The 26,411-nt window shown below is 38.1% G+C and overlaps 1 protein-coding gene across 1 annotated transcript in view; it reads left to right on the forward strand.

Annotated features, from left to right (window-relative positions):
• Positions 1 to 26,411, forward strand: part of WNK3 (WNK lysine deficient protein kinase 3) — a 134,665-nt gene that overhangs the window by 95,905 nt on the left and 12,349 nt on the right. The window contains exons 17-20 of the mRNA XM_060087363.1: positions 498 to 588; positions 1,129 to 1,259; positions 1,868 to 2,490; positions 5,249 to 5,460. Coding sequence (XP_059943346.1) covers positions 498 to 588; positions 1,129 to 1,259; positions 1,868 to 2,490; positions 5,249 to 5,460 — 1,057 coding nt within the window. The remainder of the gene's footprint in view (positions 1 to 497; positions 589 to 1,128; positions 1,260 to 1,867; positions 2,491 to 5,248; positions 5,461 to 26,411) is intronic.

A 26,411-nucleotide genomic window follows, 5' to 3' on the forward strand; every position in this document is an offset into this window, starting at 1 on the left:
CCCTTGATCATGATGTAGTGTCCTGATTTGTCTCTTTTAATAGTCTTTGTTTTAAAGTCTATTTTGTCTGATATGAGAATTGCTACTCCAGCTTTCTTTTGATTTCCATTTGCATGGAATATCTTTTTCTATCCTCTCACTTTCAGTCTGTATATCTCCCAGGTCTGAAGTGGGTCTCTTGTAGGCAGCCTATATATTGGTCTTGTTTTTGTATCCATTCAGCCAGTCTATGTCTTTTGGTTGGAGCATTTAATCCATTTACATTTAGGTAATTACCGATATGTATGTTCCTATTACCATTTTATTAATTGTTTTCGATTTGTTATTGTAGGTCTTCTCCTTCTCTTGTGTTTCCTGCCTTGTGAAGTTCCTTTAGCATATAGCATTCTATTTTTGATTACTGATTAGTCCATAGAAGAAACTCCAATGGTAGAAACAATTGCTTCACCTCACCTAAATTACTACCAGTTTGGTTTTCCTCTTTTTGTCTCCATTAGGAGATGTCCCCAGATGCTTCACTTCCAGGGGATCCAGAGGCCTATCCTGCTGCTGTGTCAAGCGGTGGAGCCATTCATCTGCAGACAGGAGGTGGATATTTTGGCCTAAGCTTTACTTGTCCTAGTCTCAAAAATCCTATTAGCAAGAAATCCTGGACTCGCAAATTAAAAAGCTGGGCATACAGGCTACGGCAGTCAACCAGCTTTTTCAAGAGATCAAAAGTCCGTCAAGGTAGTGTGCTTACAGTCAGGGACATAGACTAGGTAACATCATTTTTCATTTACTTCTGTTTCTTTTTGTTGTTGTTCATACACAAATCTTGCCACTTTTTCCATGTAGCCCATGTATGTGACACGTCCCATTAATGTCATTGCCATTTTATTTTTCCTTTTGTAACTAATTTGGTTTTAAAGTATTCATTTCATATAGATACTAAGTCTTGGGATAAATCTTGCAATGTCTGATTCAGAATTAGGGACTTCTACAATGTTGCTTATTACATTAACACTTTTTTAATTGTCTAGCAGGAGTTAAGCTTTTTCTGTTTTTCTTCATATTTGGTAATGTAAACAAATGTAGTCTTAACAAGCAATTTTCTCCTTTCTGCTTACAATTTGGCAAAACTTGCAGTGGATACAGAAGATACGCGATCAGCAGTTGCTCCTGACCCCATTCCTGTAACAGGAGAGTCCACAGCTGATGCTAGGGCTTTCAGTAGATGTAAAGCAATGAGTGGATCATTTCAGCGAGGTCGGTTCCAGGTTTGTGTCTTTGGTTAAATCATTATCTACAAAGGCATTATAAAGGTAACAGCATTGAAGATCTAGGTCTGTAGATGGTAATTATTTTAAATGTAGCTCATTATCGTATTTATTTTTTCCCCTTATATGCATCCTGTCACCTTCTGTAGCCATCCACTAAAGGCGAGTCTAAAGAAATGAGGATTTTAGTAGCTGGAAGGGAGCACAGAAATGGGTCATCATTTTTTGGTGGGTGGTTGGGTCATCTTTTTTATAAATCTAATTTCATGTCCTTTAGAATCTTGGCAATTGAATTTTTTTCATTTTATTTTTTAATTGAAGTATAGATGATTTACAATATTGTGTTAGTTTTAGGTGTACATATGGAATGTTTTTTAATTGCAGAATTTTATTTGAGCAATATGAAGCCAATTATCTTTGCAAAGGGCCCAATTGCAAAGCTTTTAATATGGCAAGTATAGATGGGATTTTTTAGTTTTGGTATTATCAGTGTTTGTACATTACAGAAGACCATCCAATTGTCTGTGCCATATATAGATATTGTATTTCTTCGTGGGTTTACTCTTTGGTTAGGCAGAGCCAGCCACCTTTGCCTTTTTGTATTTCAGGTGATTACAGTTCCTCAGCAGCAGTCAGTGAAAGTGACATCTTCTGGAATAGAACACATACCAGCATTCAATAAAATGACAAGCCAGCCTAGTGAAGAAGCTTTAGCCTTTACTAAAACAGCAAAGTCTCAGTTGGTAGAAATGGAACCTGCCACACACAATCCACAAACTTCACTTCCTTCTCAGAAGTTACAAGCTCTTCAGGAAACCTTAAAAGCAGATAAAAGAATTCCCAAACAAGCTGACAACTTCTCATCTTTCAGTATGGCTTGTGAGACTGATGTATCTTTGATGACTTCAGAAAAGGAACTTGAAGAAAATTCAGCCACAGGAAGTAGCATGCAGTCTGGATCTGAACTGTTGCTTAAAGAGAGAGAGACACTTACTGCTGGGATACAGCCTACCTCTGATAGTGAATTTTCAGCCGCTCTTTGTGGCAGAGGGAAATCAGTGGCAAAGACTGGTCCAGAGAGAGAAAAGTGCTTACCACTCCGTGGAGAAAAGGCTTATGTTAAAACACAGAGTTCACTCTTCTATTCACCATCTTCCCCAATGAGCAGTGATGATGAGTCAGAAGTAGAGGATGAGGACTTAAAGGTGGAGCTTCAAAGACTACGAGAAAAGTAAGGACTGCTTCTCTTTTGTCACAAATTTGATTGCCTTGGGTTTTATAGAACTAAGTATTTGATTGGTAACTAATTTTGGATTGGTAACATTTTAATGATGGAAAAAAATTTATGGTTGAAAACTACAAAGATAGCATCAGATCCCACAGGCTAAGGGCTCAGTCCCACAAGACTGCCCCCTTTCAGATGCCCATCACGAGTCCAGGTAGTGTTACCTATGCTTCTTACCAACCTGCTATAAATCAGAGGTTCCCACAGACCCCTCCTCATGTTTGATTACCTTGCTAGAGTGGCTTACAGAGCTCAGGAAAACAGTTTCCTTACTAGATTATTGGTTTATTATAAAAGGATACAACTCAAGAACAGCCAGATGGCAAGGTATAGGGGAAGGGGCATGGAACTTCATGGCCTCCCAGAAGTGCCACTCTCCCTGCATCTCTATGTCTTCATCGACCTAGAAGCTCTTAGAACCTCTGTAGTTCACGGATTTTTATGGAAGCTTCATTACATAGGCATTATTGATTAAATTGTTGGCCATTGGTGATTAATTCAACTTCCATCCTTGTTCCCCTCCGTAGAGGTACCCATCCTTAGGGGCTATCCAAAAGTCACTTAGTGATCAGAGGGGCTTGTTTTGAATAATGAGACACTCCTTTTACCTTTATCACTCTGGAACTATTTCAGGAACTGGAGCTATTTGAGGACAAAAGATCAAATATAATAACAAGAGATTCTCCCATTGCTCTTATCACTTAGGAAGTTACAAGGGTTTTAGGAGCTGTGTGCCAAGAACAGGGACAAAGACCAAATATATCTTTTTTAATTATAAAACATAATATCACAACAGTAAAAATGTACACAAACCAGTCTCCTGTTTCTCATGCCGTAATCTCAATTCTCAGAGGTGACCACTATGAACTATTTGGTATATATCTTGCCTGTCATTTTTCTTGCATTTACAAATATATAGTTTTTGAGTTTTATAAAAGTGGGATCATAATATATGTTACTCTACAATTTTTTGACTTAACATTGTCTCCTCTTCATATTCATGTTTGCACAAATAATCTTTATTCCATACATTGGAATAGCATGTAGCCATTTAAAGTTTATTTAATCTCTCCTTAATGGGCATTTCAGTTTTATCCCATGTTTTGCTTACGTAAAAAATGTTGAAGTCGGGGGCCTCCCTGGTGGCGCAGTGGTTGAGGGTCTGCCTGCCGGTGCAGGGGACACGGGTTCGTGCCCCGGTCTGGGAGGATCCCACGTGCCGCGGAGCGGCTGGGCCCGTGAGCCATGGCCGCTGAGCCTGCGCGTCCGGAGCCTGTGCTCCGCAACGGGAGAGGCCACAACAGTGAGAGGCCCGCGTACAGCAAAAAAAAAAAAAAAAAAAAAAAAAAATGTTGAAGTCAACATCCTTATATTTTTACATACTTATGTTAGTATTTTTGTAGGATAGATACCTAAAAGCAGAATTGCTGGGTTAAAAGGTTTGTACATTTAAAATTGTCATCCAATGTAGATATACCATTTTACACACCAAAGAGAAATATATGAAAGTGCCTGTTTTCCCACTCCTTAACAAGATTAGACTGGATATTATTGATTCTTTTCATTTTATTCCAATCAGATGAATAAAAAATAGTTTTAAAAATCTGTGTTCTACATATGCTAACACATATATATGGAATCTAAAAGAAAAAAAATGGTTCTGAAGAACCTAGGGGCAGGACAGGAATAAAGACGCAGATGTAGAGAATGGACTTGAGGACACGGGGAGGGAGAAGGGTAAGCTGGGACAAAGTCAGAGAGTGGCATGGACTTATATGCACTACCAAATGTAAAACAGATAGCTAGTGGGAAGCAGCCACATAGCACAGGGAGATCAGCTAGGTGCTTTGTGACCACCTAGAGGGGTGGGATAGGGAGGGTGGGAGGGAGACACAAGAGGGAGGAGATATGAGGATGCATGTATATGTATAGCTGATTCACTTTGTTATACAGCAGAAACTAACACACCATTGTAAAGCAATTATACTGCAATTAAGATCTTAAAAAAAATTTGTGTTCTAATTAATACTAAGGATGTGCATCATCTCATATTTATTGGCTACTTGTATTTCTTCTTTGGAGTCACCTTTTCATATTCTTTCCCCCTTTTTCTATAAAGTTGTTGTTTTTTTTCTTATTGATTTTTATGAGCTATTTATATATTCTGAATATTAACCTTTTACTATATGTTACAAATTTTTTTCCTGTTTATACTTGCAACATATAATAAAGAAAAGTTTAATATTATCAGTACTATGAGACTTTAATTGTGGCCTCTCCCGTTGTGGAGCACAGGCTCCCCAAGCACAGGCTCAGCGGCCATGGCTCACAGGCCCAGCCACTCTGCGGCATGTGGGATCTTCCCAGACCGGGGCACGAACCCGTGTCCCCTGCATCGGCAGGCGGACTCTCAACCACTGCGCCACCAGGGAAGCCCGAGACTTTAATTTTTTAAATTATCTTTTACTGTATTGAAGTTTTAGAAATTCGTTCTTGTCAATTTATTGAGCTTTTTCTTTATGTCTGATTAGTTTAATGTCACACTTAGGAAGGCATTGAAAATCTTAAAATTGTGAAAATATTCTGTATTTCCACATTCTTAATCTAAATTCCTTGTTAAACTTTACTTGTACTGGTAGAGTTCCTTGGCTCATCCTTTTGGTGCCTGTGCCATTAAAATGCTTTCTGCATGATTTTCCTTCAGACACATTCAGGAGGTGGTAAATCTTCAAACCCAGCAGAATAAGGAGCTACAGGAGCTCTATGAACGCCTTCGGGCAATTAAAGACAGCAAAGTCCAATCATCAGAGATTCCTCTACAACCTGCATCACCACGTAGACCAAGATCTTTCAAAAGCAAACTTCGAAGCCGTCCCCAATCCTTGACACATGTGGACAGTGGCACAGTTGCAACAGGTAAATCAATCTTAAAAGTGATTAAAAAAAACTGGTCAAAGATCAGCAAAATTAGAAAAATAACAATAATTAACTTATTTTTTATTAAGCTAAGGTGATTTAAAGAAGTATACATTATTCTGAGGTTCTTTTCCACTTCGTTGGTGCTGAATGTTCTCTTATTAAATAATGATGAGGATAGGTGATAGATTTTGGAGAGCAGATAAGTGTTATGTTTTCATTTGGAAAACAAATACCTGGAAACCCAGTTTAAATCCCCAAAATAAGTTTTTGAAATGTTGGTAGTCAATGGGAACCGCTGGTCTAGCATTTGGAGTTTGTTGAGGAGTTTATTGCTTAACAAAGATAATCTTAAAAGTAAAGTTATGTTCTATCTGATGTAAGAGATCTTTATTACGAGACTATTAGAAAAACTGTACGTCTTTAAATTTGTAAAAAGAGAGGATCAGTCTCAACTTAATAAAGAAGTTGTCAGACTTACTTGGTTACTTGTGCATAGTCAAGGTGGGGTTGAGGGTGAACTGTAAGGGTATATGTGAGTTCTCAACAGAATTTGCGGTGGGCAGAAAAATGGTCCCCCCCCCAAAGACATCCATGTGCATATCCCTGCAACCTGTGACTATGTTCAGTTATATGGCAAAGGGTAATTGAGGTTGTACATGGAATTTAAGATGCTAATCAACATTTTAAAATAGGGAGATATGCTGGATTATCTTAGTGAGCCCAGTGTAATCACAAGGGTCCTCTAAAGTAGAAGAGAGAGGCAGAAGAAAGGATCAGAGAAAAGATATGAGGAAGAAGCCGTGTCAGAGAGATGCAGCATTGCTGGCTTTGAAGATGGAGGAAAAGGGCCACAAACCAAGGAATGGAGGCAACCCGTAGAAGCTGGAAAAGGCTGGGGAAGTTTGAAAAAGCAAGGTTTATAATTCATAGGTCCTGGGGGGTACACATTGTGTGGGCCACATAGCAAGAGGTTTGGTCAGGAGGTAGGAAACAGGAGTACATACTAGAGAGCAAGAGCGCACACTAGCAGATCTGGGGTTCTTCCTTTATTCTGGTTGAGGGTGGGGTACCTAGGGTTTCGCAGGTTCGCTGTGTATTGAGAGTGAGAGCGGGAATTAAAGCACAGGGAAGGAAAAACAGGGTCACTCAAATGATCAGGGCTTTCTAAAAGGGAAATTTCATGGGTGGGGTGGCCTGGCTCTTTATATAGTTGTATAGCTGGCAATGGGTTTATTTGAGATGGATTTCTTTGAAATGTATACCTCAGCAATCAAAAGCTGAACGTCAGGCACTTTCTTATTACAATCAAAAAAGCTAATTGTCAGGCACTTACACCACACTGCTTCTTTCTAATCAACCATGGGATCTCAGGGTAAAAACATGCCTTTTGAGATTGTTTTTTTAACTCATAACATTGTCTTTGCGATTATTTAAATTATTTTGTGTTATAATAGCTTGTTCCTTTCAGTTGCTGAGTAATATTCCATGCTATGGTTGTACCACAGCTTGTTTTTTTTTTTCCTTTTTTAACATCTTTATTGGATTATAATTGCTTTCCAATGGTGTGTTAGTTTCTGCTTTATAACAAAGTGAATCAGTTATACATATACATATGTCCCCATATCTCTTCCCTCTTGCATCTCCCTCCATCCCACCCTCCCTATCCCACCCTTCTAGTTGGTCACAAAGCACCGAGCTGATCTCCCTGTGCCATGCGGCTGCTTCCCACTAGCTATCTATTTTACGTTTGGTAGTGTATATATGTCCATGCCACTCTCTCACTTTGTCCCAGCTTACCCTGCCCCCTCCCCGTATCCTCAAGTCCATTCTCTAGTAGGTCGGCATCTTTACTCCTGTCTTGCCCCTACATTCTTCTGATCATTTCTTTTTCTTGTTTCTCTTTTAGATTCCATTTATATGTATTAGCATACGGTATTTGTTTTTCTCTTTCTGACTTACTTCACTCTGTATAACAGTCTCTAGGTCCATCCACCTCACTATAAACAACTCAGTTTCGTTCCTTTTTATGGCTGAGTAATATTCCATTGTATATATGTGCAACATCTTCTTTATCCATTCATCTGTTGATGGACGCTTAGGTTGCTTCCATGTCCTGGCTATTATTGTAAATAGAGCTGCACTGAACGTTTTGGTACATGACTCTTTCTGAATTATAGTTTTCTCAGGGTATATGCCCAGTAGTGGGATTGCTGGGGCATATGGTAGTTCTATTTTTAGTTTTTTAAGGAACCTCCACACTGTTCTCCATAGTGGCTGTATCAATTTACATTCCTACCAACAATGCAAGAGGGTTCCCTTTTCTCCACACCCTCTCCAGCATTTTTTGTTTGTAGATTTTTTGATGATGGCCATTCTGACCAGTGTGAGATTATATCTCATTGTAGTTTTGATTTGCATTTCTCTAATGATGAGTGATGTTGAGCATTCTTTCATGTGTTTGCTGGCAATCTGTATATCTTCTTTGGAGAAATGTCTATTTAGGTCTTCTGCCCATTTTTGGATTGGGTTGTTTCTTTTTTTGATATTGAGCTGCGTGAGTTGCTTGTATGTTTTGGAGATTAATCCGTTGTCAGTTGCTTCATTTGCAAATATTTTCTCCCATTCTGAGGGTTGTCTTTTCGTCTTGTTTATGTTTTCCTTTGCTGTGCAAAAGCTTTTAAGTTTCATTAGGTACCATTTGTTTACTTTGTTTTTATTTCCATTTCTCTAGGAGGTGGGTCAAAAAGGATCTTGCTGTGATTTATGTCATAGAGTGTTCTGCCTATGTTTCCCTCTAAGAGTTTGATAGTGTCTGGCCTTCCATTTAGGTCTTTAATCCATTTTGAGCTTATTTTTGTGTATGGTATTAGGGAGTGTTCTAATTTCATTCCTTTACATGTAGCTGTCCAGTTTTTCCAGCACCACTTATTGAAGAGGCTGTCTTTTCTTCACTGTATTCTTGCCTCCTTTTCAAAGATAAGGTGACCATATGTGCGTGGCTTTACCTCTGGGCTTTCTATCGTGTTGCATTGATCTATATTTCTGTTTTTGTGCCAGTACCATACTGTCTTGATTACTGTAGCTTTGTTTTATAGTCTGAAGTCATGGAGCCTGATTCCTCCAGCTCTGTTTTTCTTTCTGAAGATTGCTTTGGCTATTCGGGGTCTTTTGTGTTTCCACAAAAATTGTGAAGTTTTTTTTTTCTAGTTCTGTGAAAAATGCCATTGGTAGTTTGTTAGGGAGTGCATTAAATCTTTAGATTGCTTTGGGTACTAGAGTCATTTTCACAATGTTGATTCTTCCAATCCAAGAAGATGGTATATCTCTCCATCTATTTGTATCATCTTTAATTTCTTTCATCAGTGCCTTATAGTTTTCTGCATACAAGTGTTTTGTCTCCTTAGGTAGGTTGATTCCTAGGTATTTTATTCTTTTTGTTGCAGTGGTAAATAGGAGTGTTTCCTTAATTTCTCTTTCAGATTCTTCATCAGTAGTGTGTAGGAATGGAAGAGATTTCTGTGCATTAATTTTGCATCCTGCCACTTTACCAAATTCATTGATTAGCTCTAGTAGTTTTTTGGTAGCATCTTTAGGATTCTCTATGTATGGTGTCCTGTCACCTGCAATCAGTAACAATTTTACTTCTTTTCGATTTGGATTCCTTTTATTTCTTTTTCTTCTCTGATTGCTGTGGCTAAAACTTCCAAAACTACGTTGAATAATAATGTGCAACCTTGTCTTGTTCCTGATCTTACTGGAAATGGTTTCAGTTTTTCACCATTGAGAACGATGTTAGCTGTAGGTTTGTCATACATGGCGTTTGTTATGTTGAGGTAAGTTCCCTCTATGCCTACTTTCTGGAGGGCTTGTATCATAAATTGGTGTTGAATTTTGTCAAAAGCTTTTCCTCCATCTATTAAGATGATCATATGGTTTTTCTCCTTCAGTTTGTTAAAATGCTGTATCACATTGATTGATTTGCATATATTGAAGAATACTTGCATTCTGGGGCTAAACCCCACTTGATCACAGTATATGATCCTTTTAATGTGCTGCTGGAATCTGTTTACTAGTATTTTGTTCAGGATTTTTGCATCTATGTTCATCAGTAATATTGGCCTGTAGTTTTCTTCCTTTGTGACATCTGTGTCTGATTTTGGCATCAGGGAGATGGTGGCCTCGTAGAATGAGTTTGGGAGTGTTCCTAAGTCTGCTATATTTTGGAAGAATTTGAGAAGGGTAGGTGTTTGCTCTTCTCTAAATGTTTGATAGAATTCTCCTGTGAAGCCATCTAGTCCTCCTGGGCTTTTGTTTCTTGGAAGATCTTTTAATCACAGTCTCAATTTCAGTGCTTCTGATTGGTCTGTTTATATTTTCTGTTTCTTTCTGGTTCAGTCTCGGAAGATTATGGTTTTCCAGGAATTTGTCCATTTCTTCCAGGTTGTCCATTTATTGGCATATAGGTGCTTGTAGTAATCTCTCATGATTCTTTGTATGTCTGCAGTGTCAGTTGTTACTTCTCCTTTTTCATTTGTAATTCTATTGATTTGCGTCTTCTCCCTTTTTTTCTTGATGAGTCTGGCTAATGGTTTATCAATTTTGTTTATCTTCTCAAGGAACCAGCTTTTAGTTTTATTGATCTTTGCTATTGTTTCCTTCATTTCTTTTTCATTTCTTTCTGATCTGATCTGATCTTTATGATTTCTTTCCTTCTGCTAACTTTGGGGTTTTTTTCTTCCCCTTTCTCTAATTGCTTTAGGTATAAGGTTAAGTTGTTTATTTGAGATGTTTCTTGAGGTAAGATTGTATTGCTATAAACTTCCGTCTTGGAACTGCTTTTGCTGCATCCCATAGGTTTTAGGTCGTCGTGTTTTCATTGTCATTTTTTTCTAGGTATTTTTTGATTTTCTCTTTGATTTCTTCAGTGATCTCTTGGTTATTTAGTAGTGTATTGTTTAGCCTCCATTTGTTTGTTTTTTGTACTGATTTTTTCCTGTCGTTGATATCTAGTCTCATAGTGTTGTGGTCGGAAATGTTACTTGATACTATTTCAATCTTAAATTTACCAAGGCTTGATTTGTTACCCAAAATATGATCTATCCTGGAGAATGTTCCATAAGCACTTGAGAAGAAAGTGTATTCTGTTGTTTTTGGATGGAATGTCCTATAAATATCAATTGAGTCTATCATTTAATGTATCATTTAAAGCTTGTGTTTCCTTATTGATTTTCATTTTGTATGATGTGTCCATTGGTGACAGTGGGGTGTTAAAGTCCCCTGCTGTGATTGTGTTACTGTTGATTTCCCCTTTTATGGCTGTTAGCATTTGCCTTATATATTGAGGTGCTCCTATGTTGGGTGCATAAATATGTACAAGTGTTATATCTTCTTCTTGGATTGATGCTTTGATCATTATGTAGTGTCATTCTGTGTCTCTTGTAATAGTCTTTATTTTAAAGTGTATTTTGTCTGATATTAGAATTGCTACTCCAGCTGTCTTTTGATTTCCATTTGCATGGAATATAATTTTCCATCCCCTCACTTTCAGTCTGTATGTGTCCCTAGGTCTGAAGTGGGTCTCTTGTAGGCAGCATATATATGGGTCTTGTTTTTGTATCCATTCAGGCGGTCTGTGTCTTTCGGTTGGAGCATCTAATCAATTTACATTTAAGGCAGTTATCGATATGTATGTTCGTGTTTTCAGTTTGTTATTGTAGGTCTTTTCCTTTTCTTGTGTTTCCTGCCTAGAGAAGTTCCTTTAGCATTTGTTGCACAACTGTTTTGCTGGTGCTGAATTCTCTTAGATTTTGCTTGTCTGTAAGGGTTTTAATTTCTCCATCGAATCTGAATGAGATCCTCGCTGGGTAGAGTAATCTTGGTTGTAGGGTTTTCCCCTTCATCACTTTAAGTATGTCCTGCCACTCTCTTTTGGCTTGCAGAGTTTCTGCTGAAAGATCAGCTGTTAACATTATGGGGATTCCCTTGTGTGTTATTTGTTGTTTTTCCCTTGTTGCTTTTAGTATTTTTTCCATTTAATATATGTACCTTGGTCCTTCATCTGCTGTGTGTTTCTGTGTCTTCTCATTTTGCTTAACTTACTGTGTTTGGGTCTCCTTTTCACAGGCTGCAGGTTCATAGTTACTGTTGTTTTTGGTGTCTGCCCCCAGTGGCTAAGGTTGATTCAGTGGGTTGTGTAGGCTTCCTGGTGGAGGGGACTGGTGCCTCCGTTCTGGTGGATGAGGCTGGATCTTGTTTTTCTGGTGGGCAGGACCACGTCTGGTGGTGTGTTTTGGGGTGTCTATTACCTTATTATGATTTTAGGCAACCTCTCTGCTAATGGGTGGGGTTGTGTTCCTGTCTTGCTAGTTTTTTGGCACAGGGTGTCCAGCACTGTAGCTTGCTGGTCATTGAGTGGAGCTGGGTCTTAGCGTTGAGATGTAGATCTCTGGGAGAGCTTTCACCATTTGATATTATGTGGAGCCGGGACGTCTTTGGTGGACCAATGTCCTGAACTCTGCTCTCCCATCTCAGAGGCACAGGCCTGACACCCGGCTGGAGCACCAAGACCCTGTCAACCACACGGCTCAGAGGAAAAGGGAGGACAGAAAATGAAGAAAGAAAAAAATAATAAAATAAAATAAAGGCATTAAAAGAAAAAATATATATTATTACAAATAAAAAAGTTTTTAATTCATAAAAAAAGGAAAGAAAGAAAGAGCAACCGAACCATTAAACACATCCGCCAATGAAAACAAGCGCTAAAAACTATGCTTAAAAAAAAAAAAAAAAAGGGCAGACAGAACCCTAGCACAAATGGTAAAAGCAAAGCTATACAGACAAAATCAAAGAAATATATACATACACACTCACAGAAACAGAAAAAGGAAAACAATATATATTTCTATATATTACAAAATAAAAAAAGGAAGAGAGCAACCAAATCAATAAACAAATCTACCAATGGTAATAAGCTCTAAATATTAAGCTAAAATAAACGTAAAACCAGAAACATATTACATGCAGAATGGAAACCCGAAGTCTACAGTTGCTTCCAAAATCCCCCGCCTCAATTTTGGGATGATTCGTTTTCCTTTCAGGTATTCCAGAGATCCAGGGTACATCGAGTTGATTGTGGAGATTTAATCTGCTGGCTCCGTGCCGGCTAGCTGTGGCGCACTAGTCCCCTTCAGGCTGTTCATGCAGCCAACCCCAGTTCTCTCCCTGGGATCTGACCTCCGAAGCCAGAGCCTCAGCTCCCAGCTCCCACCCCCACCCCCGCCCCAGTGGGTGAGCAGAGAAGCCTGTCAGGCTGGTGAGTGCTGGTAGGCACTGATCCTCTGTGCGAGAATCTCTCTGCTTTGCCCTCTGCACCCCTATTGCTGTGCTCTCCTCCATGGCTCGGAAGCTTCCCCCCCGCCACCCCCCATCTCCACCAGTGAAGGGGCTTCCTAGTGTGTGGAAACTTATCTTCCTTCACAGCTCCCTCCCAGTGGTGCAGGCCCTGTCCCTTTTGTCTCTGTTTTTTCTTTTTTCTTTTGCCCTACTCAGGTACGTGGGGAGTTTCTTGCCTTTTGGGAAGTCTGAGGTCTTCTGCCAGTGTTCAGTAGGTGTTCTGTAGGAGTTGTTCCTCATGTAGATGTATTTCTGATGTATTTGTGGGGAGGAAGGTGATCTCCACATCTTACTCCTCTGCCATCTTGAAGGTCTCTCTGTTTATTTGTTTAGTGATTTTCCTTCACTAATTCTGTATTCCCTGAGTTACTTGCTAGCCATTGAGTTCTTTGCTAGGTAAAAAAAATTTCTAAACAAAATTTTTAATGCCTGGTATGCTAGGGCTCACACCTGAGCCAGTACAGTTAGTGGGGAACCAATAATTGGTCAGAATATTTTATTAAATGCCTTGTCTGGTCGTCGTTGTCATGAAAATCTCTGTGAGAAGGCACACCTTCAGGCTTCAGTTTGCAAGATATCCTTTGAATTTACTTCCTGCTTGCCCAGGAACTCAAATCCAGCCAGAATTGAATGACTAGTCCATTCTCCTTTTTCAGGTCTTTCCTGGCATGGCAGAGATTTATATTCCCAGGAATATGTCAGAGGTTTTCGAAATCTCCTATAGTCATTTAGTTGTCCTAACATTGTTTTTAAATTCTAGACCAGGATCTTATTTGCCCAGACTGAAATCATAGCCTTAAGCATCTGATTTGTTGCCAGCACTTTCCTGTTGTTTCAGTAATGCTCTGGAGATAGCCCCCTACCTCTCCCCGCCCCTCATACCCATGTCTGGCTGGGCTGAGCTGAACTCTGAGTGAGATCAAATATCCACCACACTAAGAATAGAGGTTTTCCCAGGTTGTTTCGAGTTCAGACAAAATACTGACTGTGCTCTGGGGATAGTGCTTTTAAGGGAGCTCAAAAAGAGGTCTGTTTTTTCCATTGTCTGCAGTGTTCCTGGCTTTTGGCTACAACAACACTGAGCTGGGGTGAAAGAGGTATGGGAATTACGACAAGTTAAAAATGTCACAGACCTCAGTAGTTTGTCCTGGGTTAATGATTTTTATATTGTTCTTTGTCTTTGGATAATTATCAGAGTTCTGAAATGGTTGGTTTTAGTTGTTTTGCCCATATTTTCATTGTCTTAAGAGCAAGTTCATCTAGGTCCTTTTGCTGCATTTTTTGAAGGCATTCTCCTCCCTCTTTTTCTATTTTCTGAAAAAGTTTGTGTTGAATTTGTATCATTTCTTCGTTATATGTCTAGAAGAATTTTCCAGTGAAACCATGTGGGCTCAGATATTTATTTTTTTAGAGGTTTTTAACTGCAAATTCCAATTCTTGAATAGTAGTTATAGGATTATGCAGGTTATAAATTTCGTGTTGGCTAAGTTTTGGTAGCTTGTGGATTTTGAGAACTTAATCCATTTCATCTACATTGCTGAATCTTTGTGTTTAGAGTTGTTCATTATTATCTTCTTAATATCTTGGATATCTGTAGTATTATCACTTCTTTAATTCCTGATATCTGTAATTTGCATTGTTGTTTTTCTTTGTCAGTCTTGTAGATGTTCATCAATTTTATTGATCTTTTCAAAGATCCGTTTGTACTTTTATTGATTTTCTCTGTTGTTTTCCAATTTTAAATTTCATTGACTTCTGCTATTATCTTTATTACTTCTTTCCTTCTACATGCCTTGTTTTTATTTTGCTCTTTTTCTGGTGTCTTAAAATGGAAGCTTAGATTTTTGATGTGAGACCTTTCTTTTTGTAATACAAGCATTTAGTGCTATAAATTTTCCTTATGAGCCATACTTTGGCTGCATCTACTAAGATTTTTAAAAATTAAGCTTTATTTTGCAGGGGTATTTTTAGATTTACACAAAAATTATTAAGATAGTACAGAACATTTCCATATATCTCACGCCCAGTTTCCCCAATTATTAACATCTTATACATTACTGTGGTACATTTATCACAGCTAATAAACCAATCTAGATACATGATTGTTAATCAAAATATACATTTTACTCTGATTTCCTTAGTTTTTACTTTATATCCTTTTTCTGTCCCAGGATCACATCCAGGACACCACATTATATTTAGCAGTCATGTCTCCTAGGCTCCTTTTGGCTTCAACAGTTTCTCAGAATTTCCTTGTTTTTGATGACCCTGACAATTTTGAGGAGTACCGGTCAGTTATTTTGAAGAATTTTGTTTTTGAACACATCTTTACTTACCGGTGCTGGGCAGGAAGAAATTTTCCTCTATCCTTCTAGGTTCCTGTGGCTGGTCTAAGAATTAAATTAACATGAAACAAATTAATAGGAGAAAATCAAACAAAAGTTTAATAACATGTATACATGGGAGACATGCACAGAAAGATAGACAAGATGAAAAGGCAGAGGGCTATGTACCAGATGAAGGAACAAGATAAAACCCCAGAAAAACAACTAAGTGATGTGGAAATAGGCAACCTTCCAGAAAATGAATTCAGAACAATGATAGTGAAGATGATCCAGGACCTCGGAAAACGAATGGAGACAAAGATCGAGAAGATGCAAGAAATGTTTAACAAAGACCTAGAAGAATTAAACAACAAACAAACAGAGATGAACAATGCAATAACTGAAATGAAAGCTACACTAGAAAGAATCAATAGCAGAATAACTGAGGCAGAAGAACGGATAAGTGACCTGGAAGACAGAATGGTGGAATTCACTGCTGTGGAACAGACTAAAGAAAAAAGAATGAAAAGAAATGAAGACAGCCTAAGAGACCTCTGGGACAACATTAAACACAACAACATTCACATTATAGAGGTCCCAGAAGGAGAAGAGAGAGACAAAGGACCAGAGAAAATATTTGAAGAGATTATAGTCGAAACCTTCCCTAACATGGGAAAGGAAATAGCCACCCAAGTCCAGGAAGCACAGCGAGTCCCATACAGGAAAAACCCAAGGAGAAACATACCGAGACACATAGTAATCAAATTGGCAAAAATTAAAGACAAAGAAAAATGATTGAAATCAGCAAGGGAAAAATGACATATAACATACAGGGAACTCCCATAAGATTAACAGCTGATTTCTCAGCAGAAATTCTACAAGCCAGAAGGGAGTGGCATGATATACTTAAAGTAATGAAAGGGAAGAACGTACAACCAAGATTACTCTACCCAGCAAGGATCTCATTCAGATTCGATGGAGAAATCAAAAGCTTTACAGACAAGCAAAAGCTAACAGAATTCAGCACCACCAAACCAGCTGTACAACAAATGCTAAAGGAATTTCTCTAAGTGGGAAACACAAGAGAAGAAAAGGACCTATAAAAACAAACCCAAAACAATAAGAAAATTGTCATAGGAACATACATATCGATACCTTAAACGTGACTGGATTAAATGCTCCAACCAAAAGACACAGGCTTGCTGAATGGATACAAAAACAAGACCCAGGGCTTCCCTGGTGGCGCAGTGGTTGAGAGTCCGCCTGCCGATGCAGGGGACATGGGTTCGTGCCCTGGTCCGGGAAGATCCCACATGCCATGGAGCGGCTGGGCCTGTGAGCCATGACCACTGAGCCTGTGTGTCCAGAGCCTGTGCTCCACAATGGGAGAGGCCACAATGGTGAGAGGCCCACATACTGCAAAAAAAAAAAAAAAAAGACCCATATATATGCTGTCTACAAGTGAGCCACTTCAGACCTAGGGACACATACAGACTGAAAGTGAGGGGATGGAAAAATATATTCCATGTAAATGGAAATCAAAAGAAAGCTGGAGTAGCAATACTCATATCAGATAAAATAGAGTTTAAAATAAAGAATGTTACAGGAGACAAGGAAGGACACTACATAATGATCAAGGGATCAATCTAAGAAGATATAACAATTATAAATATATATGCACCCAACATAGGAGCATCTCAATACATAAGGCAACTGCTAACAGCTGTAAAAGAGGATATTGGTGGTAACACAATAATAGTGGGAGACTTTAACACCTCACTTACAACAATGGACAGATCATCCAAAGTGAAAAGAAATAAGGAAACACAAGCTTTAAATGACACAATAAACCAGATAGATTTAATTGATATCTATAGGACATTCCGTCCAAAAACAGCAGATTACACTTTCTTCCCAAGTGCGCACGGAACAGTCCCCAGGATAGATCACATCTTGGGTCACAAATCAAGCCTCAGTAAATCTAAGAAAATTGAAATCTTGGGGCTTCCCTGGTGGCGCAGTGGTTGAGAGTCCGCCTGCCGATGCAGGGGATGCGGGTTCGTGCCCCTGTCCGGGAAGATACCACATGCTGCAGAGCGGCTGGGCCCGTGAGCCATGGCCGCTGAGCCTGCATGTCCGGATCCTGTGCTCCACAACGGGAGGGGCCACAACAGTGAGAGGCCCGCATACCACAAAAAAAAAAAAAAAGAAAGAAAATTGAAATCTTGTCAAGCATCTTTTCTGACCACAACGCTATGAGACTAGAAATGAATTACAGGGAAAAAACGTAAAAAACACAAACACATGGAGGCTAAACAGTACAGTACTAAATAACCAAGAGATCACTGAAGAAATCAAAGAGGAAATCAAAAAATACCTAGAGACAAATGACAATGAAAACACGATGATCCAAAACCTATGGGATGCAGCAAAAGCAGTTCTAAGAGGGAAGTTTATAGCTATACAAGCCTACCTCAAGAAACAGGAAAAATCTCAAATAAACAATGTAACCTTACACCTAAAGGAACTAGAGAAAGAAGAACAAACAAAACCCAAAGTTAACAGAAGGAAAGATCAGAGCAGAAATAAATGAAATAGAAACAAAGAAAACAATAGCAAAGATCAATAAAACTAAAAGCTGGTTCTTTGAGAAGACAAACAAAATTGATAAGCCATTAGCCAGACTCATCAGGAAAAAGAGGGAGAGGACTCAAATCAATATAATTAGAAATGAAAAAGGAGAAGTAACAACAGACACCGCAGAAATACAAAGCATCCTAAGAGACTACTACAAGCAACAGTATGCCAATAAAATGGACAACCTGGAAGAAATGGACAAATTCTTAGAAAGGTATAACCTTACAAGGCTGAACCAGGAAGAAATAGAAGATATGAACAGACCAATCATAAGTAATGGAACTGAAACTGTGATTAAAAATCTTCCAGCAGAGCTTCCCAGGTGGCTCAGTGGTTGGGGGTCTGCCTGCCGATGCAGGGGACATGGATTCATGCCCCTGTCTGGGAGGATCCCACATGCTGCGGAGAAGCTGGGCCCGTGAGCCATGGCCACTGAGCCTGCGCGTCTGCAGTGTGTGCTCCGCAATGGGACACACCACAACAGTGAGAGGCCAGTGTACCGCAAAGAAAAAAAATCTTCCAACAAACAAAAGTCCAGGACCATATGGCTTCACAGGTAAATTCTGTCAAACATTTACAGAAGAGCTAACACCCATCCTTCTCAAACTGTTCCAAAACATTGCAGAGGAAGGAACACTCCCAAACTCATTCTACGAGGCCACCGTTACCCTGATACCAAAACCAGGCCAATATACTAGAAAAAAGGAAATTATAGAGCAATATCACTGATGGACATAGATGCAAAAGTTCTCAACAAAATACTAGCAAACAGATTCCAACAACACATTAAAAGGATCATACTCCATGATCAAGTGGGAGTTATCCCAGGGATGCAAGGATTCTTCAGTATACACAAATCAATCAATGTTATACACCATATTAACAAACTGAAGACTAAAAACCTTATGGTCATCTCAATAGATGCAGAAAAAACTTTTCACAAAATTCAACACCCATTTATGATAGAAACTCTCCAGAAAGTGGGCATAGAGGGAACCTACCTCAACATAATAAAGGCCGTATACAACAAACCCACAGCAAACATCATTCTCAATGGTGAAAAACTGAAAGAATTTCCTCTAAGATCAGGAACAAGACAAGGATGTCCACTCTCACCACTATTACTCACATAGTTTTGGAAGTCCTAGCCACAGCAGTCAGAGAAGAAAAAGAAATAAAAGGAATACAAATTGGAAAAGAAGAAGTAAAGCTGTCACTGTTTGCAGATGACATGATACTATACATAGAGAATCCTAAAAATGCCACCAGGAAACTACTACAGCTAATTATTGAATTTGGTAAAGTTGCAATATAAAATATTAATGCACAGAAATCTCTTGCATTCCTGTACCCTAATGATGAACAATCTGAAAGGGAAATTAAGGAAACACTCCCATTTACCACTGCAACAAAAAGAATAAAATACGTAGGAATAAACCTACCTAGGGAGACAAAAGACTTGTATGCAGAAAACTATAAGACATTGATGAAAGAAATTAAAGATGATACCAACAGATGGAGAGGTATACCATGTTCTTGGATTGGAAGAATCAGTACTGTGAAAATGACTATACTATCCAAAGCAATCTACAGATTCAATGCAATCCCTATCAAGTTGCCAGTGGCATTTTTTACAGAACTAGAAGAAAAAATCTTAAAATTTGTATGGAGACACAAAAGACCCCAAATAGCCAAAGCAGTCTTGAGGGAAAAAAATGGAGCAGGAGGAATCAGACTCCCTGACTTCAGACTATACTACAAAGCTACAGTTATGAAGACAATATGGTACTGGCACAAAAACGGAAACATAGATCAATGGAACAAGAAAGAAAGCCCAGAGATAAACCCAGGCACCTAAGTTCAACTCATCTATGACAAAGGAGGCAAGGATATACAATGGAGAAAAGACAGTCTCTTTAATAAGTGGTGCTGGGAAAACTGGACAGCTACATGTAAAAGAATGAAATTAGAACACTCCCTAACACCATACACAAAAATAAACTCAAAATGGATTCAAGACCTAAATGTAAGACCGGATAGTATAAAACTCTTAGAGGAAAACATAGGAAGAACACGCTTTGAGATAAATCACAGCAAGATCTTTTTTGATCCACCTCCTAGAGTAATGGAAATAAAAACAAAAATAAACAAATGGGACCTAATGAAACTTAAAAGCTTTTGCACAGCAAGGGAAACCATAAAGAAGATGAAAAGACAACCCTCGGAATGGGAGAAAATATGTGCAAACGAATCAACGGACAAAGGATTAATATCCAAAATATATAAAGAGCTCATGCAGCTCAATATTAAAAAAAAACAACCCAATCCAAAAAAGGAACAGAAGACCTAAATAGACATTTCTCCAAAGAAGACATACAGAAGGCCAAGAAGCACATGAAAAGCTGCTCAACATCACTAATTATCAGAGAAATGCAAATCAAAACTACAATGAGGTATCACTTCACACCAGTTAGAATGGGCATCATCGGAAAATCTACAAACAACAAATGCTGGAGAGGGTGTGGAGAACAGGGAACGCTCTTGCACTGTTGGTGGGAATGTAAATGGATACAGCCACTATTGAGAACAGTATGGAGGTTCCTTCAAAAACTAAAAATAGAATTACCATATGATCCAGAAATTCCACTACTAGGCATATACCCAGAGAAACCCATAATTCAAAAAGACACATGCACCCCAATGTTCATTGCAGCACTATTTACAATAGCCAAGTCATGGAAGCAACCTAAACGCCCAACGACAGACGAATGGATAAAGAAGTTGTGGTACCTATATACAATGGAATATTACTCAGCCATGAAAAGGAACGAAATTGGTTCATTTGTTCAGATGTGGATGGATCTAGAGACTGTCATACAGAGTGAAGTAAGTCAGAAGGAGAAAAACAAATATATTAACTCCTGTATGTGGAACCTAGAAAAATGGTACAGATGAACCGATTTGCAGGGCAGAAGTTGAGACACAGATGTAGAGAACAAACGTATGGACACCAAGGGGTAAAGCCGCGGGGGGGTAGGAATGGTGGTGTGCTGAACTGGGCGATTGGGATTGACATGTATACACTGATGTGTATAAAATTGATGACTAATAAGAACCTGCTGTATAAAAAATAAATAAAATTAAATTAAAATATTTAATGAAAAACATGTATACATGGGAGAGACCCAGGAAAACTGAGTAACTCACCAAAATGACTGAACCCCTCACCTTAAATACCATCTTTAGCTAACAACAAAAGAAGATGTTGGGGGACTTCAAAGGGGAGGAAGGCAATTCACATGAAGATGGAAAAGCAAATATTTGCTGGGCCATGCAGAGACAGTGGGACAGAGTGGACTCTGATCTTTAGCTCTGCCTACAGTTTACCCCACCACACCTAGCCCTGTTCTTTGTAGATATCTCTGGTGATAGCTCTATAATAGAAACAGGTCCTCTATCTAAATTATTTTAGGCAGTGAGAGGGAAGTCAAAGTTTCTTCCCAAGTCGTTTGGGCCTTTATTATTTTTACCTTGAAATAATCCACAAGCTGAAGAGATATTTTGGGGTGGCAAGTTTTGCTTCCCTACACAGGCAGTGGAACATTCTCCAAGCTCATATTGTATACTTTCTGCTCCTAGAAGCCACCATTTCCACAAGGAACCATAATTCATATTATTGGAGATTAGGTTAGAAACCAAGATCTGGGTGCTTGGTGTGCTCATTGCTACTGGGGTGTCATTGCTTCTAGGCCCTTTCAGCTGACAGATAAGGAAATATATCTATGCATACTAACTGATATATATCCATGTCTATGAATATTTCTATATGTAACCATCTGTGTCTATATTAAGGTAAATATGCATTCATATTGGTATCTCCGACTCTAATCCATTACCATATGGATTATATAGCCTTCTTCCCTTGTTTATCTGTAAACTCCCAGTCCAATAGTGAGAGGCTCTCACCATCCCCTATCTATTTATTTAATTGTTCAATTCCAGTATAAGGTATAGTGGTTTCAGATTTGTTAATTTATGCCCCAGTGGGAAATACCTTTATCAATTAGAATGCAGTGCTTATGAATAGTTTCTTTTGCCTTTAATATTATAGGTGCCACTCATTTACAAAGTTATGTAGGTCAGCACTTGTTCCTGAACTCCTTTATGTGAGATTCCTTCATACATTTGTAATATGATTAGAATCTTTTGTCACATTCTGCATTCCATCCTGGGATCCCCTGACCTCCTAAATGATGTTTTTAAATTTCATACATTAAAGTTGACTCTTTTTGCTGTAAAGTTCTGTACTTTTTGACAAATGCATTCCATCCTGGGATTTTTATGACCTCCTAAATGATTCAAAATTTTTTCACACATTAAGGTTTATTCTTTGCTCTCTAGGATCCTCTGTGTTTTGATATATTGTATTGTAGGGGTTTTTTCAGTTCCAAATATTTTCTTATTTCCCTTGAGACTTCCTCTTTGTTCTATGGTTTATTTGGTAAATTGTGTTGTTTAATTTCCAAGTGTTTGGAGATTTTTCTTATTATCTCTGTTACTAATTTGTACTTCAATTTCATTATGATCAGAGGATATATTTCCAATTGTTTTGATTACTTTCAGTTTGTTCAGGTTTGTTTTATGACCGAGGATATGGTTTATTTAGGTGAATGTTTCATGTGCACTTGAAAATAAAGTATACCTTATTGTTGTTTAGTAGAGTTTTCTATAAATGTCAGTTAGATCTAGATGTTTGAATAGTATTGTTCAATTATTTTATATCCTTGCTCATTTGCTATGCAATGCTTCTATTGTTGAGTGAGAGAACAGTGTAGAAGTCTCCAGCTGTAATTATGGATTTGTCTTTTTCTCTTTTCAATTCTGTCAGTTTTTGCCTCATGTATTTTGAGGGTATTTTGTTAGTTACAGACACAGCATTGTTATGTCTTCTTGGTGAATTGACTTTTATCATTATGTAATATCCCTCTTTATTCTTGGTTATTTTTGCTTGCTTTGATGTCTCCTTTGATATTAAATACCCATTCCATCTTTCTTTTGGTTATTGTTTGCATGGTGTATCTTTTTCATCCTTTTGGTTTTAACCTGCCTATATTATTATATTTGAAGTGAGTTTCTTGCAGACAGCTTATGGTCACATTAAAAAAAAATCCGTTCTGGCAATCTCTTTCAAATATTTTAAAACCATTTATAGTGAATGTAATGATCAATATGTTTGGATTTTGGTCTGCCATATTTTAAATCTGTTTTCTGTTTGTTTTTTATTCCTTCTCCTTTCCTACCTTCATTTGGTTTATTTGAATGTACTTTTAGTATTCCATTTTAATTTATCTATTATGTTTTTTCTTTATTTCTTTGTACAATTTTAAGTGGTTGTTCTAGGGATTATAACTTTTCAGTCTACTTAAAATCAATCTTTTACTACTTTAAGAGGAATGTAGAAACCTTACATCCATATAGATTTCTTCCTTCTATAAATTGTCTTAAGTATTCCATCTACATATATGAAAAACTATATCACACGGTGTTATAATTTTCATTTTGCTTGAGTTTCAGAACTGAAAAGAATACATTTACCCTGATATCTACCATTTCTGTTGGTCTTCCTTCATTTCTGCTCTTTCATGTTTCCTACTCTTATAATTTCCCTCTGTTTGAAGATCTTCCTTTAGTGTCTCTTTTAGAACAGATCTGTTGGTGACAAATTCTCTTAACTTTTTTTTCATCTGAGAATGTCTTTTTTGACACCTTCATTCCTGAAGGATAATTTTGCTGTATACAGAATTTTGGGTTGACAACGTCTTTTAGCATTTTGAAAATATTATGCCACTTCTTTCTAGCTTCCATGGTTTGTGATGAGAAATCCCTAGAAATTTGAATCATTGTTTTCCTGTATAAAATGCATTGTTTTTCTCTGGTTGCTTTCAGAATTTTTCTTCTCTTTAATTTTCAGCAATTTTTCTGTTTCAGTTTCAGCAATTACATATGTAGGCATACGTTTCTTTGTGTTTATTTCTGTTTTGAGTTCACTGAGCTTCTTGAATATGTGGGTTTATGCCCTTTGCCAAATTTAGCAAGTTTTCAGCTAGTAGTTCATCAGGTATTTTTTTCTTATCATGCTCTTTTTTTCACTCTCCTTCTGGGACTCTGATGACACAGATTTTAGACTTTTTGCTATTGTCCTATAGGTCCCTTAGTTTCTTTACATGTTTGTTTTTCGTCTTATTTCTCTGTTGTTTAAATTGAATTTTCTGGGGGATGGTGGGAATGAGTGAAATAGGTGAGGGAAATTAAGAAGTACAAACTTCCAGTTAGAAAATAAATGAGTCACGGGGATGAAATGTACAGCATGAGAAATATAGTCCAAAAAAATACAAAAATATAGTATCTTTGTGTGGTGACGAAGGTGGTCATAAGGTACAAACTTGCAGTTATAAGATAAATAAGTACTAGGGATGTACTGTACAACATGATTAGTACAATTAACACTGCTGTATGTTATATATGAAAGTTTTTAAGAGAGTAAATCTGAGTTCTTATCACAAGGAAAAAAATTTTTATTTGGTATCTATATGAGATGATGGATGTTCACTAAACTTATTGTGGTAATTGTTTCATGATGTATGTAATTCAAATCATTATGCTGTAAGCCTTAAACTTATACAGTACTGTATGTCACTTATATCTCAATAAAACTGGGAAAAAATTGAATTTTCTTTTGTCATCTCCCTTCTGCTATTGAGTTCATCCAAGGAGGTTTTTTGATGAGTTTTTCTGGTTGTTGTATATTTTTCGGTTCTAAAATTTCATTTATGTTCTTCTCTATTTCATTGTTGAGATTTTCAATTTTGTCATTGGGTTCAGTAGTTTTTGTGGTTACCTATTTGAGCATTTTAATAATAGCTGCTTTAGAGTCTTTGTCAGATAATTCCAACATCTATATTGTCCTTGAATTAGTATCTATTGGTTATCTTTTCCCATATGAGTTGAAATTGTCCTGGTTCTGTGTATGCCAAGTCATACTGAATTTTATGCTGGACATTTTGAATATTCTAGGACTCTGGTGTCTTTTTAAAATCCTATGTAGAATGTTGACATTTTTGTTATAGGAGGTAATTGACCCAGTTATTTTTACCTTATGAGTTCCAACCTGTCTTCTGTGTTCTGTTGTTGTAATGTCAGTTCATTTGCTTTGCCTCTGTGGTGCTCTTTGGACCTGTCCCACGTGTGGGTCTCCTAGAGGGTCTCAGTCTTGGGAAGTTGTCTGTTCGTTCAGTTTTCATGTCTTTGGTGTGCTGAATAGGATTGGATTCATGTATGCAGAGCTCAGTAGTAAATTCAGGAATTCAAAAATAACTTTCCTCAGTTCTTCCCTCCCTGCAGTACCTCCAGTACTTTCTGATTCCCAGTGACTCCTTTTTTTGTTCCTCAGCCAGAAATCTGGGATTTTAGTTACTCCGCTCTCTTGTGCACACCTACCACTTTGCACATGTTTAGGGCCAAGCTTTGGGAGATTAGAGACAGCAGTAAAGCAACAGTGATTGTCTTCACTCTCATGGAACCATAACTCACGCCACTGATCAGAAGGGAGGGGTTCCCTCCCTCAGAGTTTGGCTTCCATGAGCTTCCAGGGACTCTCCCACCACAGGATTGCTTGGGGGTAGGAGAGAGAGTACAGAGAAAAGAAGAAAAAAATAGGAATTTCTATACATTTTGAGAATGTTGGAAGTTCCCTTTCCCATTTCTTATGCCAAAAGTAGAGGATTTCCTCTGGAGATTTCTCTTTGAATACCCCAGTGCCTGCTTCTAGATTAGCCATGGATACCAGATAGGAAAAATTGGTAAACTCACTGCCATTTTAATGGTACTTTGAATTTTGGTCTTATTCCCTAGTCACCTGCAACTATTAACTCTTCACAATCCTCAGATTGCTGCTCCATGTATTCTGTCCAGCTTTTATGGAGAGACTAAATATGTTAAGCCCGTTTGTCCTGCAGTGTATAGCTGCTGATGTCTCTGCTCAGTTTTCCCCCCTAGTTTTTATTTTTAAGCTTGACTTCCTGGGAGTGACCCCTATATCTGCATTACTTATTGGTCAGCCAGAGATTGATCAGCGGTTGCACTTTTAAACACCTCAAGCTTGAAGGGCTTCCACTTTCTGCTGCTGGATCTATGTGTGGCCTGGCCTGGGAAACTCATTTAAACTTGAGGCCATTTTCTAGCTTTCATTTTCCTCTAGGATTTCTCATGCTTCCTCCTTGTATGTTCAGGCTCTGTCAGCCAGTGATGTGTGTATGGTTTGGGCCCTCGAGTTTATGCTGTGCATGTGATGATATTCCAGTCAACCTGAGATATGTGGAGAATTGATCAAGCCTGCGATGGTTGGCTCACTTCCCAGGTCTCCCTGTTAACCTCAGGTTAATGGAGATACTGCTTCTAAAGCTCCAAATCAAGTGAGTTACCTATGGCAACAGTAGCAAAGCTTATTGTTTTCTCAGCCTGTCCTGCTGTGGTTGAATTGCTGGGCAAAAAGAGCTGGTGCAAAGGTAACAGAAACAGCCATGGGCAAAAAATGCC

This window comes from Mesoplodon densirostris, chromosome X (genome assembly GCF_025265405.1).
Source record: "Mesoplodon densirostris isolate mMesDen1 chromosome X, mMesDen1 primary haplotype, whole genome shotgun sequence".
Lineage (NCBI taxonomy): Eukaryota > Metazoa > Chordata > Mammalia > Artiodactyla > Ziphiidae > Mesoplodon > Mesoplodon densirostris.